This window comes from Pteronotus mesoamericanus, unplaced genomic scaffold (assembly GCF_021234165.1).
Source record: "Pteronotus mesoamericanus isolate MK-2021 breed Mesoamerican mustached bat unplaced genomic scaffold, CSHL_Meso_final contig_90, whole genome shotgun sequence".
Classification (NCBI taxonomy): domain Eukaryota; kingdom Metazoa; phylum Chordata; class Mammalia; order Chiroptera; family Mormoopidae; genus Pteronotus; species Pteronotus mesoamericanus.
Window position 1 is genome coordinate 41,966,081 of NW_026555277.1, and position 19,624 is coordinate 41,985,704.

The window sequence follows — 19,624 nt, forward strand, 5'->3', positions numbered from 1 at the left end:
ACTATTAGTCTACAAGACTGAAGAGAACCTAGTGTCTCTTCAAAAGGCTATTCTTTCCCTCCTTCACCTGTTTTTCTCTTCAAGTTCTTTATTTGCTTTCTTCTTGAATTTGGGCAGCAGCTGCTGAAGAAGGTCTTTCACTGCATCTCGCTCCTTGATTGCTGTGCTTTCATTGGAAAAATGGAAGTTAGTTGTGTCCCCTGCATGCAGGACCAGCTGAAGCTGAATTTTTGCTTTTCCTTCTGGACTGATTTTCTGGCCTAAAATGAAAGATGAGGTTAATCAGATGAGGACATGCACACTGTGGGAACTGCCATCGAACTGGTTACTTATTTTGCAGAAACGTACTCTTCTTAAATAATCCAAAGCATGGTTCAACAAATTCACTGCTAACACTCTGCTTCCTTCTTTAGTATTCTTTTTGTACGGCACTTCTCACCCATGGCTTCCACCTCCAGATAATAAAGGGCTTTTGTTTCCATTCTTCTGGGGCACATGTCTTTAAAGCTTTCTCAACACTCAGCAAGAAGTTTCGAATATACCCTGAACAGCTGCCTTCAATCAATATCATCATTAATGAAAATGATTTGTCAAGACTCAAAAAACTCCAAAACGTAGCCCATGGCTTGCTTAGTTACAAAGGAAGATATATAATTTTATATTTGAGAGATATGGTGTTACCACTGTAACCAAGTGATCAAATTAGCCTAAGAGCAGGACAACCTGACACAATAGGCTTTCTGAGGTGACAGAATAGGAAGTAACCACCACCACCTACACATTAAGAGACTATCAGGCATAATCAGAATGTGTGATATTCTATAAATCTATACTCTTAAAGAAGAGACTAAAGAACTACAATTACATACATGAATCTAGATTGTACATTGGTTTTACAAAAGTCACAACTCTAGGAAACATTCCTGGGACAAAGGAGGAAGTATAAAATGGTCTGAATATTTATTAAAATTTTTGTGGTGTGATAATATTAGAAGCAAAGTACATACGAAATTAAGCAAATATGGCAAAATAATAAGTGTATTACTTAGGTGGGATATATCATTTATGTATACATTGTACCAGTCTTTAAATTTTTCTGTAACTTTGAATATTTTCATAGTAAATTGGGACTGGGAATTTCAAAATATACTACATAATGGAGAACTTGTATTTTCAAAGAGTGATGCTTGTCAAAGGAAACAAAGGAAACAAAGATTGGAGGGGCTTTGTCCTGTTAAATAGGTGACTCATGGTAGTGTGGACATGCTGCGTAGAACTCTCAGCCCAAGCCAACCTTTTTCAATGAGGATGCTGCTTCCAGGCCCACAGTTCAGATGAAGTACCTTACTGCCAAAAGCAGCAATATGAAACAATTTACACTGTCGGTGGCCTGTTCCATTATCCCCTTCCTCCAAAACACTCCCAAGTTTCGTTGCTTAGTCACTGCTTTATCCTTATTCTAGCTTAGCTCTTGGCTCTGAGAGGCCTACTTCTGAAGTTGTTCTTCTTTTTAAAGATTTTATTTATTTATTTTTAGAGAGAGGGGTAGGGAAGGAGAATGAGAGGGAGAGAAATATCACATCAGTGTGAGAGAGAAACATAGATCAGCTGCCTTTTGTACACTCCCTGACCTGGAATTAAACCCAAATCTTTGGTGTATGGGCCATACCAGCAAGGTCAGGCATATTTAGTGCATGCTAGGAGTATCACAATGAGTTTGTTTTCAAATATATAGGGCTAGCATACTAATACAGGAAGTTTCTAACTTACGAGTCTATCGTAGAAAAAATGTTAGTCTGTAAGACTATAATCAGGAACTTGGTAAAGCTTTAAAAAAACAAAAAACAAAAACAACAAAGTTTTGAAAGGAGGTAATGTTACCAGGATAATGGACAAAAGACCTGATAGCTTAGGCAGTACTGAATTATGATAGATTATAAATATTTTCTTTTGAAAATTAAGATTCTAAGTTACTTCAGTGAAGAAAAGGGAAGATCTTGACCATTTCCAGCAGCAAGTAGAGGTAAGTCTTTGGGCAACTGTTTATACACAAAGGACGTTTGTAAACCGAGCACTTGCAAGTTGAGGTTGTCTATTTTTTGACATGTCATGTTCCTTAAAATCTACACACAATTTTATCCAGAAGAAGAATCTTATACCAGAAAAATATTAAAATCCATATTAATAGTCACAGTTACGATAACCACAATTTGTCAAGGACTTTGTTGCCCAGAACTCCTGGAGTCTCTCATACTCAAGATCTTCAGTTAGGTGAACTGCAGAACTCCCTTTTAGAGTAAAGGTTCTAAGTCTCGGAATTTGCTTGTTGTTTTTAAACCTAATTATTATTGAACCAGAGTACCAAACCCTTTGGGTAATGTTTCAGAGTTAATCTCGCAAATTTGGAAAGAGAAGGGTTCTGATTTTTGCCTTCATGCTTGAAAATAATAAAAAAAAAAATTATTCTATTTCTCCCATTTACATTCACTATAAAACTGAATTATCTTCTCAACAGATGATAGCCACCTACCTAAAAGTTAATTAGACTTGCTTAAACGATACAATATTATTAAAGGGCAATCTGGTATCATTTATCAACATTTTAAACGCATGAACCATTTGAATCAGTAACTTCACTGCACAGATGTATTCTATACATACCACCTCACAAAGGCGTTCGAACACAGAGTCGTACTGCAACACTGTTTGCAATAATAAATTCTGGAAACTTCCTAAATGACCTTCAACAGAGGACTGGTTATACACGTAACTGTAGGTTCATTCAGTGGACTACCATGCAACTCTTAAAAGAAGGTATACATAGGAATCTTTACATGAGGGAGATTTACATATGTAAAGATTTACATATGTACATACTCTATTAAGGGGTAAAGGCTGTTACAGAATAATATATATTCAGCAGTCCCATCTGTAATTATTTTTGTATGATTTTTTTGGACATTACAATGAAAAACTCACAGATTTTTATAAGCAATTTTCTAAAATGACTAACAAACATGACTTACATTTAATATCTCCATACATATGGCTGATTGTAAATCTATCTTTGCCTTCAGGTGCCCAAGCAATTCTTTCTGCCATGAGGTATAGAGCTCCATCCTGCTTCTTTTGACGCACCTTCTTTACAATCAGCAAAACTTCTTCAGATGAAGTTGCCATGATGGCTAGAAGGTGCCTGTAGAGACAAAAAGATTTCACATCTCAGTTAGGGTCAGATTTATTGACTTCTAGAGTCCCTTCCAAATTTAAAACCTAAACTAATGAGGGGAAAAGAAGTCTCCTTCCTCATTCAAAGTTGAAGATAAAGTTGTATGGCATTTTTGTTAAGTCAAATTTCACTTTTCTCATACCATACATATAAATTTACTTAACTGTTTATAACATCTGGCAGTTTTTAAACTGTTCCCACATATGGTAATCAGAATATTTTCAACTTTTTTCCTTAGTTATATTCTTAAATCCTCAATGCATGATTTGACTACAAATATGTGGTCTTTTATGTAATCTGTATTTAGAATTGTACAACTTCAGAATCTCAAAGGTCCCTATAAACATTTAGCTCAAACTGTTTCAACTAGCTGAACGAACTAAGGGCCCCTGGGCCTGTGTGGCAGTCCCAGAACCACTCCCAGAGCTGAAACTATACCCGCATTTCCTGACCCCTGGCCTAGATTTCTTCCAGTATGCTTGAAAATAAAACTCAGTGTTTCCTTAATAGATTTCTTTTTATTGTTGAAAATGTTTCGGATAACAACATTGCATTTTGGACTGTAATAGTCAAATCAAAGATTAACTTCCTGACTACAACCTTGTTGATTTTGATTATTACTATATGCAAAGCATTAAAACAGTAGCTGGGTAGAGAAAACATGTAGAAGTAGGGTTGTCAGGTAAAATGTAAAATACTCAGGTAAATTTCAATTTCAGATAAATTAATTTTCAGTATAACTATGTCCCAAATATTGCATATACTAAATCATTATTTGTTGTTTATCTAAAATTCAAACTTACTGGGTTCCCTGGATTTCTACTTGCTACATCTGGCAACTCTTTGTAGATCTTTATCTCCAGCAAACAATGCGTTTTCATACCAAAGGCATAAGTAATAAGCACAGTAATACAAGCAATCAGGTGAGAAGAGGATCTCAAATACAACAGAGCACCTGGATGAGATGTCAATTGTAGTTCCTAAGTTTGGTTTGTGTATAGGTGGCTTAGTGTTATGAAGTTCAATTGTCCTGAGTTAAACCCCAAATTCACTGCTCACGAGCTGTGAAATCTTGGATAAATTAATCTCTCCTTATTATGAAACGAGGCCACTAATACCTGCTTTACTAGGTTGAGGATCAGAGACAATGTATGCACCAAGCACCAGGAACACAGGAAGTACTCCCTAAATAGTAATAATACCTACTATTAAAACATCACATGGCAAGGAGGGTATTTGTCAGACATAGTCAAATGTTAATATTACGCAGTAACAGCAATATTGAGTAATTTTATTTCCATGATTTACTTACACTGTAGAAACACTGCTGAAAAGCACCCTACAAGTACAATATATTTACTTTAAAATATATTCCTTTATAAAAGGTTCATAGAACATTGGTATGCTGACATGTGACAAAACTCTCAAAGCATGTCACCAATAACGTGATAGCAAGAATGCTTCCAAGTGCTGTCTATTTCACAATCACAAGTCACCATTTGAGGTTTAAATAAAAAATAAATTCTACAGTGGAAACTTCCTGCAACAATATTCATTAGTTAATTAACATGTATTTTCATGGAGATGTCGTTTCACAGTACAGTATCAACCCTTCCGCAAAAATATAATTTAAGTTTCACAGTGCAAAAATTCGTCATTTGCTGTTTTCCACTTTTTCTTGTTGGTTCTTCTGCTTCTACTTTGTGCTTTTTATTGTACTGGGTTGGCCAAAAAGTTCGTTTAGTTTTTTCTACATATTGGCTCTAGTAGTGCTTAGTTGTCTTTAAAGTCATTAGAGACAACTTTGTATTCAGACAGCTGTCATATCAGCATGCATTTAAAAAAATCAAAAATTAGTGAACTTTTGTGCAGCCATTTTAATACTGAAGATGGAGGAAGATACTCAACATTTTTGGCATATTATGCTTATTTCAAGAAAGGTAAAAACCCAACTGAAACACGAAAAAAGATTTGTGCAGTATATAGGGAAGGTGCTGTGACCGATCATCCGTATCAAAAGTGGTTTGAGAAGTTTCTTGATACTAGTGACATTCTGGCCAAATAATTCTCTGCTGTGGGCCTGTCTTATGCATTGGAAGATGTTTAGCAGCACCCCAGGCCTCTGCCCTCTAAAAGCCAATAGCAGGAGAGAGGTGACATACTCAAAATATCCAAATCAATAAAATTATTGGTAAAAATGAAAAATTTGTCTTTTATGGAAAAAGTTAACAGACTTTTTGGCCAAAGCAACAGAAGTATGTTCACCTTTTTCATCTGATTCCACCTCTCTTCTCCTTCTGGGAGAAGCCTAGCTTTCTTATTGTTCCATGGGATGTTATCACCATTGTCATATATGTTAGACCATTTTATGGCCATATCCTGCAGGAAGTTTCTTCTCAGCACTATAGGTCTCCAGAAGTGGTGCACAGTTTGACTTCCATATTCTGAATTCCTTTGGAGGCTCCTCAGGTGCTTTGATGACTGCCTCTCCCAGTCTGTTGATTGGACTGTAGAGAAAGGCTGGGAGAGTCATGCTCTAGAATAGCTTGTGGGTCCTGGCCACTTCTCTCCTTTGTTCCCACAGCCATCTGCCAACTTCGCAGGATCTGAAGCCCTGTGACTGCTCTCCTCCGGCTGGCTGTTATCCTCCTAAGGAGAGGAGCCTGAGCTGCTGCTCCCGTAAGCCTCAAAGCAGATAGAGGGTTCTTCCCAGCTGCCATGACGGCTATGTGCCACATACCATTCCCCCCATCTTTTAACAACTGAATGTCTTCAACTGCTCTCCCCATCTTGGCATTTGTTTATATGGCTAATGTGTTACCTAGGAAACAGCCTGGAGGTCCCCATCCACACCGTGACCCTTCTCTTAAATCCTGGGAATCTTAAAAGCTCATCCCAAAGGCTAGAGGCTTGAGCATGAATTTCTGGAGTATGAGGACAAAAAGGACTTTCAGGCTGTCTGGGCTCAACAGGAAAGATGCCATGATTGATGGTGGGGTCTACCATGCACTGGGATGGGGAAAGTGGTAGAACAAAATGCCACATAAATACCATTTCTGAAGTTATGACTAATTTTCATTCTGAAAGGAACAATTTAAAATATAATTTTCAAAGTTCTTCAGAAATAGTTTAAAGTATAATTTTAGAGAAGTTAGCATATCTAGGTGTCATATAAGAATTAAATCTGCCCTAAGCAAACAAGTGAAGCTTTACTGAAACATTTTTAACTAAGGATGGAAACAAATGGGAACAATAAAATACTGGATCTGCCATTAACTATTTAAAAAAATTGAGAACTTATATTTGGATGTAATGGGAAAGTAAGCATTAGGAAGAGTGGCAGATATTAAAAATATAAATCAGCAATTCTTGATAAAGATCTGAAAAATGAAGACAAATTACTTTTTAAACTACCACCTCTTAGAAGCAATGAATAATAACAATGGATTAAAAAACAAGTATTTCTTATTCACTCAACCAGTAATTTAGAAATAAAAAAATACAAGAGTGAAATCCTAATTTCTCTGAACTACCTCAATTAAAAAACTGTCAGTATAATCAACCAACAAAATATAGATCTTAGATTTCTATTTGATATTGTGTACAACTCCTAACTCATACATCATTACTCAAAATAAGACAGGTAACATTTCCACCACTCCTGAAAATTTCCTCACATTCCTTTCCAGTCAATTCTCTTTCTTTCACCCTCCCGCAACTGTTTTCTGATTTCTATCACATGTAAGTTTTTGTCTGTCTGAGGATTTCAAATAAAATCATGCAGTATGCATTCTTTTGTATCTGGCTTTTTAACCATTTAAAAAAATTCACCATATATTACACGTATCAGTTTATACTTTTTAATACATTAAGTTAGTTATGAATAGGATCTTGAATGCGGATTTTGGTAGAGAAAGGAAGACAGGCATTAGAGGCACCAGGAAAGGTTTGGGGCAAAGGCCTAAGACTCTCTAGGAATGGTAAGTTGCCTGCTGTGGATGGAGTATCAAGTTCATCATGCGGATCAGTGGGCTATATAAAGCTGATGGTTAAGGTGGAGGCAGGTAGGGGAGAATACCACCCTACGCAGTAGAGAACAGAAAACCTCTACAGACTTTTCAATAGGAATGTGATTTGTATTTTATGAAATTAATCTCTGGGCAATACGAGAAATACTGAAGACAGGGACCAGGAAAGGTCTAAACCAAGCTGGTGGCAGTAAGAATGGAGAGGAAGGGACAAGGAGTACTGAGGAAGCAGGATAATGGACACTGTAAATGCTAAACAGGGTCACAGATGCTTGCTCATACCTCACTTACATGAGTGTAGCGGTGCCATTTATGGAAATAAGGAAGAACAGGTTTGAAAGTGAAAACAAGGAATTTAGTTCTGCACATGTGTTTGTGAGGTGCAGCTGAGTCATGCAGGTGGAGATACAGTCTATGATATGCGAGCATTTGTAAATGTTGGGATGGAGCCTAGGGGTCCAGTAACAAAACGGGATTTTAAAAATTCCATAATCCCACAATCTTAACATCAATGTTCTTAATTTTAAATTGTGCTTATCTTATCTGTAGCTACCTTACAAATGTAATCTTGAAGTACATCCCAGTTAATTACCTTGTTTTTCACTTGCCAATGAAAATATTTCCCCATATTGTTTCACAACCTCCAGTTTTGGTATCTACATATCTACTTCATAACTAACTTAATGTATTAAAAAGTATAAACTGATACGTGTAATATATGGTGAATTTTATTACATATCTACATGTAATAAAAGGTTAGAATTCTCAATATATATTATCTTTTAATGGCCAAGGGGTGTTTAACCTTTGGCATCTCTGGGGCACACTGGAAGAAGGAGTGGTCTTGGGCCACACATTACATTGCGAAACCTAATCACAAAAAAACCTCTTAATATTTTAAATATATTTACAATTTAGTGTTGAGCCGCACTCATAGCTGTCCTGAACCACATGCGGCCCACAGGCTGCAGGGTGGACACTCCTGTTAAATATAACCGATTTGATGTCTTCCTAAGAGGCTGTTTAGAGGGTATTTGCTCCTTAAAAAGTCTGAAGTTTGATTCCATACTCTTAAACTTTAAAAACTATCTAAAATTAACTGAATTTTTAATAATGTGCCAGGCATTGGGCTAAATTCTTTATAGGTGTTACCTCATTCAGTTCCCAATTAACAATCTTGAGGTAGGTTCTATTATTAGTTCCATTCTGCAAATAAAGGAAACTGGGTCTGAGAAATCAAGGTACTTTCCCGAAACATCAAGTAGCAGAACTGGGTTTGAATCTGGGTCAATCTGACCTTGGAGGTTCACTATGCTATTTCGTGAATATATGACTGAAGGGATATATGCCCAGTTTAATAGTGGTTACCCACCATGACAGGATTACAGATGATTTGAATGTTTTTGTTTTCTGGATAATCTCCAAGAAATGTGTTTTGTAATAAGAAAAGTAGTTATTAAAAATGCCTTTTTTAGAGTTTATTCTTTATCAAATGATAAATTCATAATATAGGTAAAATGGAAAAGTGTTATGGGTGTTGGCATGGGTAAAAATTAAAACAATTTTCAACTTCTGTAATATATGTATATCCCTTTTTATTTAGCTTTAAAAATTTAACTCATAAAGGAAATTTTATAACATCTATAGAACCATTAAATATTTTAGTATTAATTTTCTAATATTCATTTTAATAAACACAATTATTAAAAAACCCTGTCTGTACTATGTAAAATTATCCTGCATACCACACAAACCACATTTTAGAAAACATGGACAGCTGATAAGAGCAGGTCCCCAGTTAACTGGGCTTACTGGCACAAATAAAAAGTGTTAGCGTTGGAAAAAAAACAAAAAACTTTTCTGAGATGGAAAGTAAGGGAAAAAAGATGAGCAAACACAGAGAAACTTTAAAGTGGAGAATAAATTAGATTAATAGAACAGACTTTATTAGCTACTTCAAATCAACTGGGAAAAACACAGCCTCTATGTACAGGGTGGGATAAAAGTAGATTTACAGTTGTCTGTATGTAAATCAATACAATAATACTAATACAGAGTGGAAGGGGGGGTGGGTAGGGCAGGGGAGAGTAAGGCGGGGAAAAATAGGGACAACTGTAATTGAACAATAAAACAAATTTTTAAAAATACTAATTCAAGAATAAACTCTGTTTCGCATACTCACAATGTAAACCTACTTTTGCCCTAACCTGTATGAAGCATGTAAAACCATTCATGTGAAAATTCATTCAGGGGTTACTTTAAAAATAAATCTGAGATAAGTTATTGCATGTTGGGTGTGACTATGTCTCACAGCTACCTTGCTTGGCCAATTTCCCCGGTCATCTACAGCAACTCTGTTAAATGTACTAGGACCAGTTTTAAGAAGTTTCACAGAACCAGTAGTGGCATCCTACAATAACTTCTGATTTCTAGATTTTTCTCGAAGGTGCTTCTTCAGGTAGCAAAAATTTCTTCCCAGGACATCTCTGTAAGGGCCACAAAATATTTCATTTACAAAAAATATTTGTGCAGTTACACTTAAACAAATTGGCTTGATGAAGATCTGGCTTTACTTAAAATATTTACTTTATTAAATAATCTGCCACAAGACTTCTTTAAATAGCAGGATCCTCTGGTGAAGGCATTAATTCATTTACAGTTAACAGTTACACTGCCTGAAACTAAATGTATATGCTCTTCTCTGAGCCTTGGCACATTCTCCTCCCTTCCCATTAACTAACTTTAACTAATTTTTTTCCTACTCTTAGATTCAAAGTTATTAGGTAAGGTCTCTTATTCTTTTCTTTATAGCACTTATAACAACTCTAATTTTTAAAGCATTCTTTTAATGTCTGAGTCCCCTCACAGACTGCAAGCTTCATAAAGAAGGGCAGAGACTGTGTGTATTGTGTTTAGTGTAATACAGCACCCAGGAGCCTATTTTGGAGTACAGGAAGAGTTCAAGAAATATCTGTGACACCTACTTAAGATCTTTGTTGTTAAGAGAATATAATGTTGGTAAGACAAGAAACCTTTGCACATCCACCTGCAGCTAAATTCCAGGAAGCACTAGAGCTTTCTACTTACAGATGTGAGTACCATCCCCCATAAATTCCAGTAATTGGCTTATAAGGAAAACAGGGATAAAAAGAATTTGAAACTATTCAGCAGAAATCTTTAAATTACCACATCTCTGCATTTCCATCACCTACATCCCCTTTTCCAATGTGCAGAGGTAAATGGAGCAGGAAAAAAAAAAGGTAACAAGTGCAATAAAAACACCTCGTCACCGGCTAGAAGAAGGGCTGCTGTATCTGCCAGCATACAAAACGGATTTTTGGAATGCTGCATGCCATTAGGTAACCTAAAATTTCTTTAAACAACTCAACAGTACAGGGAATAAGACCCTGGAAGTAAGTAAAGAGTGACCAAACTGTACTGTTTTAAGGATAGTTACACACAAGAAAATATTAAGAGGGAATAACTAATGTAGCAATCTAAAGACAATGCACTTTTAAAAAAATCTTACAACAGTGTAAGGGACGGGAAGGGGGAGGAAAACGCAACAGCGAAATGCAAGATAGAGGGAAAGTCACGCTCATGTTAACTCATAAATACTGCATGCTGAAGAGTACACCACCAAAATTGAGAGGACCATCCGTTGGTAATCAAAATGGGGAAATAAGGGTCTATTGGATGTTTGACATTGCCAAGTGAAGGCAGGAAAAAGAAAAAGGGTGAATGGCACAAAGATACCTCTTGTAGCAGTATCCATGAGGTACAGAGTGGTCAAAATGCTAGGTACACTGGACATCATTCTGATGGTAAGGACCCCGCCCCAGAAGCGCAGAAAAGCAGGGCTGAAAGGTGGACAGACAGACCAGTAGGGAGACGTTATAAGCCTCCAGGGCAGTACATACAGGAAGCAGGCATAACTGATTGGAGCTGATCATTTTGTTTATTACATTTAACGAATTCCTTTTCCTTCGCACCAATCATGCTAGTTACCATATGCATTTAATATCACTTAGGAGAGACTCAGTATCACCTATCAATCTGTTACGATGCTAAATGTTGGCTTAGTGAGGGTAGCAGAACAGGTTTACTAGCCCCAAATTCTCTCCCCCTCCTTTTCAAATGAGGGATTTAGGTCTGCTGAAAGGTACAAAGGTCTCTCTAGAGCCCAGTCCTTCTGTAAGGCACAGGCCTGATACTGGAGGTTATCTTCTCTTCTGCTGTGACATTTATATTTGTTGGAGTTTTGACTTTGTGCTTCATGTATTAGGATTCCTCGTAAGAATTCATGGGGAGAAACTGTTCCACTCCTTTATGAAGTCAGTACTTACTGCAAGGTATATTTCAAAGCACTTAGTTTTTGTATGTTTTAAAATTGGGTCCTCTAATGGGCAAAAGTTGGTTTTTTTTTAAATCTCTTCCTCAATTTTATAAACCCTAAAACGGGCGGCAATTGGATACACCTTCTTGGTCAATAATTATATATTTCCATGTGTTGGTGGTCTGTTTTTAAGGTGATCAAATTGGGCACAGTCCAAAGCTGGGAAAGGGAATGTATGGATTAACACACGTGTTAAGTTTTCAGAGCGGTAGGACTGACAGGTGAAGCGAAAACTGTGCACTGAGATGAAAGCTTTTTCTCTTACAGAAACCGAAAGACTCAATAGCACATTTTCTAAGGGGAAGGATTTCTTTGCGAGGGAGAGGACTCCCTGTCCTTCAGTCTCCGGAGCCAAGTCTAATCCTGGCTTTGGGTAAATCTCCTGGTTCCTGCAACTCGGTAGAGGAGTAGGCTTCCTACAGGCAAGGGTCGCCTCTTCCCCGTTTCAGAATAACGGGCTTCTCAGAAGGCAGGCTTGGGAGGTGTGGGGAGACAGGCCGACAGGGACACAAGTAAAAGAGGCAGAATCCGCGCCGTCCTGCGGTCCCCGGGCCTGTCAGCAATTTACCTACCCAGCCATCCCCATTCTTCGGTCTAAACTTACCAGGTGGGAGCTATGGCCCTGGGCGGGCAATAAGTAAGTCGTTTGGGTCGGGTCGAGCTCCGCTGCGCTTCTTAGAGACGCTGCCAGGAAGAGGCTGAAACCCGGTAGCCTTCGCCGCCTCCGCCACCGCCTCTGTTACTGGGGGGTCTCGCCTCCATCGCTGGCTGCGAGAACTCTGAGGGCACGTGACCGGAAGTACCAAAGCAGGCCTGCGGGGCACGTGATCCCAGAGCACGGCCGCCATGACACCTTCCGCTAGTTCCCTCCCTTCCCCGCCAGTTCCCGCCTGTTTCATTTCCTCTTGCCGGCTTGAAGCGGTGAAAGGTCCTGGGATCCTGGCTGGCTCACCCTTTTTCCCTAGAGCTCCTCCGCTTCTGACCGGCGTTTTGTCTTCCGCCGGCAGCGGCCCGCTGACTGCAGGCCCCAGAGAGCGTAATTGCGACGGCGGCCTGAGGGGGAGGGACCACGCACGAGCGGGGGGGCGTGACCTGTCACGTGACGAGGAAGTACCGTTAATAAAGTAGTCCCGGCGCTCCAGGATGACGTAAACCAGGGAGGGGAGGAGCGAGAGCGGAGACCACCTCGGGTGTAGCTTTAGGTGCTCGGTGAGTGTCCTGGCGCCTGGCCAGGAAAAGATGGTGTGCTGTTGTAGAAATTGGGGGCTACTGGCGTGGAGATGGGGGAGCGGGGCTGGGACCTAGCTTTGGAAATTGGTTACTGCTACTCCTCTCCTCTAGATTTATTAGTACAATCTTAAAGTTTAGCAGTTAAAGTTAGTAGTTCCGCTAGGCGGGGAGATTTCCCTGTAGGCTGAGACTGTCTCCTGTTGTGCGTACAGTGCATATTCAATGCATGAATGAATGTAGTCGCCATTTCTCTGTCTGAGGTGGAGAGTTCTCTATTATTTCTTGGGTTAGAAAGATCAATCTCCTATTTTCCCTTCACATACTAACCTTAATTTTTACTTCCTTCTCTTTTGCCTCATTCTTCCGTGTGAAAAGAGAATGCTGTGATTTGCATTTGGTTTGAGCAGCAAACAAGGTCCATTAGTAAAATGAGTACAGTACTAGGGCGATGAGAAAACCTGTCCTTGATCCAACTACGGTTGTTACCACCAAGTAATACGGGGAAATGGAAAGATGGTTAGATTTGGGCTATGGAGAAGTGGATTCTTGTTTCAGCTCTACCTTTTAAGACCTCTGTGACCTTGGGCAAGCCAACCGTTCAAAAATTTGTTTCATTGACTTTGGTGAGCACTTATGACCACCTTCTGTTTGCTTGCTTTTTTGCTAGGCTGAAGGTGCGACAGACTTAACAGAAGAATTATTTAAACTTAGATTTGCAAGAAAGCAGGGTTTCGTCAGATGAAGGAAGGTTCAAGAAGCATATATTAAAATCATGGAGGTACAGAAAGTTTATAGAGTGAAAGGAACGAAAGATAGCTCCGTATAGTTGGAGAATAGGAGAGAGAAGGAGGAAGATGAAGCTGGAGAAATAGGGATGAGATCATAGATTATGTTAGAAGGGTAGCTGTTGAAGGTTTGTATAGAGGGTTTTTTTTAAAAAGTAAATATTGAAAAACTTGTTATGGGAAATTTCAAACATAGATAAAAATATGATAATTTAATGAACCCTCATGTACACACAGCCCAACTTGAACAATCATCAGCATTCTGCTTTTCTTGTTTGTACTAAGATTTAAAATTTGTAGGTACTTTTTATATCCATTGTCACATTTGATTAATAACTTTCAATTTGAGTTCCAGGTACTGGCCACTTAATGTGAAAATTTCTTTGAGTTTTAGTTTACCACTTGCTCTGTTAAAAATGTGATGTGGCTATTTTAAAAACACATCTGATGCTATTTTAGGTAGTAATATAGAAATTTAGTGTCCAGATCAAGGAGGTTAGTGTTTCTACTCTATTCTGTGTTATCCAACTACTTAAGGAATATTATGTTCATTTCTAGGCAACACATTTTCCGGTAAAATGCCTGTGTAGAAAGTTGATCAGAACAGAGAGAGCTGGGAAATTGTCATGTCAGGAATGATTGAAAAAGTGGCAGTGTTAAATTTTTGGAAGACCTGGTAACACTTCAAATACTGAAGCATTGTTTGGAAGGAGTAAACTTATTCCCTTAAAATGTACAACCCACTGTTAGCGATACTTAGTAAAAGCTCTGAGTGATCAGGTTTCAACCCAGTATTTTAAAAAAGACTTTATGGCCCTGGCCGCATAGCTTAGTTGGTTAGAGTGCTGTCCCATTACCCCAAAGTTGGGCGTTTGGTCCCTGGTCAGAGCACAAACAAGAAGCAATCAATGAATGCATAAATAAGTGGAACAACAAATAAATGTTACTCTCTCTCTCACCTCTTCTCTCTTTAAAATCATTTTTTAAAAATAAAATTAAAATTAAAAAAAAGAACCTTATAACTGAGAGCTGCGGGGAAGTGGAATGGGCAGCCTCAAGAGAGGAAGTATTTCCTTTTCATTGCTGAGAGTTTTTAGAGATCCTAGGTAAAACTAATTTCTGAATTAGGTGGATTTATGAAAAATACACGGAACTGACTTTGAGTTGTCATCCACCTTGAGAATTTTGGGAAGTGGAACTTTCACTGGGACTGAAAGGCTGGGTGCATTTGGATAAGTAGTTGCGGGTGGAAAGGAGTCATTTCAGGGAGAGAGTAAGCACAAAACAAAGTATTAATTTCGAGTTGGCTTAACATTATCACCCAGCAACATCTCTTGAACTGACATTGCATAATGCTGTTTCTTTTCCATTCTTATCTCCATTAAATCTTAAGGACAAACTGGGTTTTTTTTCCCCATTAAGTCATAACTTCCAGGACATTTGCACTGAGATCAAGGCCAAGTGACTTAACCGACTTCAGAGTTTGTTTTAAGATGACAAGTAGAAGAGATAGACACTGTGGTCTTAATGCCATTCCTTTCTTTCTTCTTTAGGATCTTATATTGTGCTTTTATCTTTTTCTTGTATCTTCAGTTCCTTTTATTTTAAAGACTTTTAGCTAGTACCTACAAATCTGTTTTCAGTTTCTCCTGGTCAGAAAGTCAAGAGTTTTTTTCCTTTCCACCAGATTTCTTTACTAATTTAAAAGGCCTTATCTTTACTTCCTCACCGCCCACCCTTATTCTCATATATCTGCCCATAGGACTTCGCAGAAATTATGTGGTCACCCAGCAGCAAATCCTTCAATACCTTTCCCTTTCCTACCAAATTAAAATTTGTTTTGGTTCCTTGGTGTGAGATCCAGTGTTTTGTAACTTGTGCTTGAATTACTATTCCAGCTTTATCTTTTACTATTTGATTGCTAGAACTCCATGCTTTGACCAAAAACTAAACCTGTATTCAAATATATCCTCTGTATATTTGCTTATTGCTGCGCAACCTGCAGCCCTCCCTCTTTTTCTTCTCATAAAAGCCTACTCAGCTCCAGGGCTACTTCCCTTAGGAAGTTTTCCATGGTTCCTTTGAACTCAATGTGACCTCTCTGTCCTTTAAGTTCCAAAACAGCGCTTTGCTTACGTTTTCCTTCATGTTGGGGGTGGGTGGGGGTGTTTTGTGTGTGTGTGTGTGTGTGTGTGTGTGTGTGTGTGTGTTTTGTTCTTTTTTTTTCCCCATTTGAATTTAAAGTGGTTGATTTCTGGTAGTATTTTATTTGTCTTGTTTCCACTGTGCCTCATATTTACTAGGCACTCTGTAAAACGAACGAGTGGGAAAAAAATGAGGTTTTTCTTAGACCAGGAATTCTCAAATATTTTAAGAACAGGCAGATCTCATTTTATTGCACTTAAGTTTATTGTGGTCCACAGATGTAGCTTTTCTTTTTTAAAACAAATCGAAGGCAAGACCTTTGTTCCACCAGCAAAAAGATTATGACTCATTCTATTACTGTATTCACCTTATTGTGAACCAGACTCTCAGTGTCTCTGAAGTATGTTTGTATAGGACTGCTAAAGATTTTTCTTTTTACAGAGCACTGTTCTTGCAGAGGTCAAGTTGTAGTAGGATTCACGTATTCCTACTACAAGTTCAAGTATTACTAGAAGATACTAGATACTTATTACTAAAAAATAAGACTATATTATGTGTATGTGATAAAAATATTAGGTTGGCCAAAAAGTCCATATGGTTTTTTCCATGAAATAAAAGACATATTTCATTTTCACCAATAACTTTACCGATTTGGATATTTTGAGTATATCAGCCATCTCCTGCGTGGTATAGTGTTGATTGTTTTCAGTTTATGTCTCCATTTTATCGCTGTCTACTTCAACCGGCCTACCCAACGGTGGAGCATTGTCCAGCCAGAAGTCTCCAGCCTGAAACTTTGAAAACCACTTTTGACACATTCCATCAGTCACAGCACCTTATTCTCCATACACTGCACAAGTCTTTCTTTGTGTTTCAGTTGCATTTCTACCTTTCTTGAAATAATAAAGCATAATATGCTGAAAATGTCGCTTATTTTCTTCCATCTTCAATATTAAAATGGTTACATAAAAATTGACCAATTTTGATACGTTTTTTAAAAATGCATGTTGATATGGCAGCTGTCATAATACAATCTAACAAAATTGATACGAATGAAGGTAAAGGCAGCTAAGTGCTATTAGAGCCATCTTATGGAAAAAACCAAATGAACTTTTTGGCCAATTCAGTATCTTAAGCTTGTATGTGTTTTGCCACTAGAAGTTATGTTCCATGAGCATTAGGTCTTCATTTTGTCTTCTGTTGTTATCTGTGGGACCTAGAACAATGCGTGGCACATAGTTGATGCCTGGCACATTTGTTGAGTAAATGAATGAGTGACATCATGTGTTTCTCGGGGGGAAAATATATAAATAATTAAAAAACAAGTATAAGCAATTATTTTTTAACTTTTTTGTAGTACTTGCTTTTAATTTGGCAGGTAACAAAGGATTGAGAAAAGTTAAAATTAATGGGTAGGATTATTTTAAGGTTTTTTAATATCCTTTTTTGGAAGTTGGTGTAATTTGACAAAAATGTACACTTGAGAGTTGAACAGTGAAGAACTCTTGTGTTAGTTTACAAAGTCTTCATTGGGTATTTGGCACTTGCTACCTTCCTATCAGGTCTCTTATTGAAGCTCTTATTCCTCTTCAAGTTCTAATTACCTGAACCTTACCTCTCACTTACTAGGTGCATTCATTCATTCAACAGATACTCATTGAGCCCCTGATGGGCAGGACAAAGATGCAGAGGTCTATTCCGTTTAAGCACTATTAAATTGTTGGCTGATAACCATTGAATTTGCTGATAGGGGTTTAGAGTTAGGGGTCTTCACAGAAGGGTGGCCTTTAATGAGAGACATGTAAAGGCAGAAGAGTTACCACCTAAAGAAATGTAGGTGAGGTTGCTATTTTACCATAGAGGAGCTTGACCACTTTTCCTCTTAAATCTTGCAGTACCTATTCTACTTATTCACACTGTTAGATAAATGGAATGCGATAGGACTGTGGAGGGCTTGGAGAATCTGGACTTGATTCTCCGGGAGGTCTAGCTAGAGTCAGGGAATGATGCAGTACAAGCTGATGTTTGCGTGTTACCTATGTGTGTTTTCTCTCAACCTAGATTCTGAGCACCTCCAGAGGATCCTTGTTCCTTTCTCATGTTCTCCTGTGTTCTCCACATACTCATTAAATGCATGTCGAATGAGTGGTGAGCTTCTTAAATTATATTTTTGCAGGTTTAATTCAGGAATACTGTGCGTATCACTCAACATAGTTTCAACTTCCCGGCTAAATGACTTTTGTGCCAGTGATACCGGAGCCCTACACCCATGTTCTTGCAGAGTTTGAATCTCTGGATCCATTACTTTCAGCACTGAGGCTGGACTCTAGTCGTCTAAAGGTGAATTTCTTGATCCTTCTATCAGTTTCATATTCACATTCATATTCATGTATGTGGGTTCTCTGTTACATGTTCCCCCTGCCCTTTAGTTCCTTATGTTTATGGAGCCTTGGGCTAGTAATGCCTTACAGAGAAGTAATATGTTTGTAGCTCTTTCTTGATTTCTTTTTTTGAGCTATTTGAATTCTCTTTTCCTTGGAAACCATTATATTGATTGCTCATTTTCTTCCCCTTTCAGTAATTTTTCTGTCCTCTCTCAGAAAGTAATATATTTGAAGGTAAAATAGTATAAATGAGTTTTGAGCAACAGTGCATTCTGAGCAACATGAACCTCTGCTGTTAAACCAAGCTCGTTCAAAAACAAGGAGTTTGCTGTACACTCAATTTTAGGGAACAGAGCAAAAGCTCTTAGCTCTGTGAGAAAAGTTATCTCTGTGTGCTTCCCTCAAATCCTGAGTTCTTTTGATAAACTCAGGGAAGACATGGTGAAGAACAAGTCTCAACCATTTTCAAAATAATTTTATTTTTACACTTTTGCTCTCACCCAAAGTATCATTCTAGCCTCTGAGCAAAGGGAGAATAGAAAGTAATAGGCAAAGTAATATGAGCAACAATTATGAGGGTTGATAGCAGACAGTTTTTTAGCTACAAGTTATACAGTACCTTACTCATAATGGCTTAAGTATTAAAGGTGCTATTAACTTTGTTGGAAGTTAGTGTTTTTGGGTTCAGTGTGTGGCCCAGTGGGATCCCTGAGGACCCAGGCCCTCCATCTTCCTGGTCTGCCACCCTCCATATGTTGGTTTTTAGTCAGAGTTGCAAGGTAAGTGTCCTGGCCCCCATCTTGGTGTGTCCATTACTATCTCAAGCAAGAAAAAGGGGGCCAAGGTAAAGGCTTTCTTTTTCCCAAACTCTGCCTTTTATGTGGGAAGGCAGAGCTATCCAAGAAGCCCCACGGTCTTAGTTTCATTAGCTGGATCTGAGCCACATGGCTCCCTATAACTTCAAGAGAAACTGGGTCAGTGAATATTTAGATTTCCTGACTTCTGTGGTGGAACACAGCAAGGTTGAAGAGGGTGGGGAATGTCTGTTTGTCGACCTACCAACAGTTTTTACCACAAGGGCACAGCGGGGCCGCTGCTTTCTCTGGTGGATAAGGAGTGGAATCGTCAGATGGAGGGTACAGTGAGACATAGGACAGTGACCTTCATCTGTGTCCTCTGCAGTTTCACTTGCTCTGAAAGCTTTGGGGGTTTTGTGCTGATTATACAAATGAGAAATTACTTAAGTGAGCAAGCGATTGAAGTGGTTGTTTTATCCCCTGGAGACTTGCTGGATCCTCCATCATTGTGGTCAGCATGGGAATGACCAAGCTAAATTACACAAAAGATGAATGGTTTAGTAACTGGCTTTGGTCAAGGGAAGATTACTCATCTATATTATTGAGCCTATTCATCCACTTTGAGATTCA

At 38.3% G+C, this 19,624-nt stretch overlaps 2 protein-coding genes across 4 annotated transcripts in view; one reads left to right on the top strand and one right to left on the bottom strand.

The window, feature by feature from the left end:
* GTF2H1 (general transcription factor IIH subunit 1) overlaps positions 1–12,726 on the bottom strand; it is a 35,497-nt gene extending 22,771 nt beyond the window's left edge. The window contains exons 1-4 of one of the 2 annotated variants that reach the window (XM_054586014.1): positions 12,258–12,726; positions 8,410–8,463; positions 3,027–3,196; positions 68–260 (exon numbers count right to left, since the gene is read on the bottom strand). In XM_054586014.1, the coding sequence (XP_054441989.1) occupies positions 68–260; positions 3,027–3,196; positions 8,410–8,414 (368 nt within the window). In that variant the 5' untranslated portion in view covers positions 8,415–8,463; positions 12,258–12,726. The remainder of the gene's footprint in view (positions 1–67; positions 261–3,026; positions 3,197–8,409; positions 8,464–12,257) is intronic. The other variant, XM_054586015.1, reaches the window with a different exon arrangement.
* An 82-nt stretch (positions 12,727–12,808) lies between these two features.
* HPS5 (HPS5 biogenesis of lysosomal organelles complex 2 subunit 2) overlaps positions 12,809–19,624 on the top strand; it is a 35,849-nt gene continuing 29,033 nt past the window's right edge. For both annotated transcript variants that reach the window (XM_054586016.1, XM_054586017.1), the window contains exons 1-2: positions 12,809–12,862; positions 17,990–18,153. In XM_054586016.1, the coding sequence (XP_054441991.1) occupies positions 18,046–18,153 (108 nt within the window). In that variant the 5' untranslated portion in view covers positions 12,809–12,862; positions 17,990–18,045. The remainder of the gene's footprint in view (positions 12,863–17,989; positions 18,154–19,624) is intronic.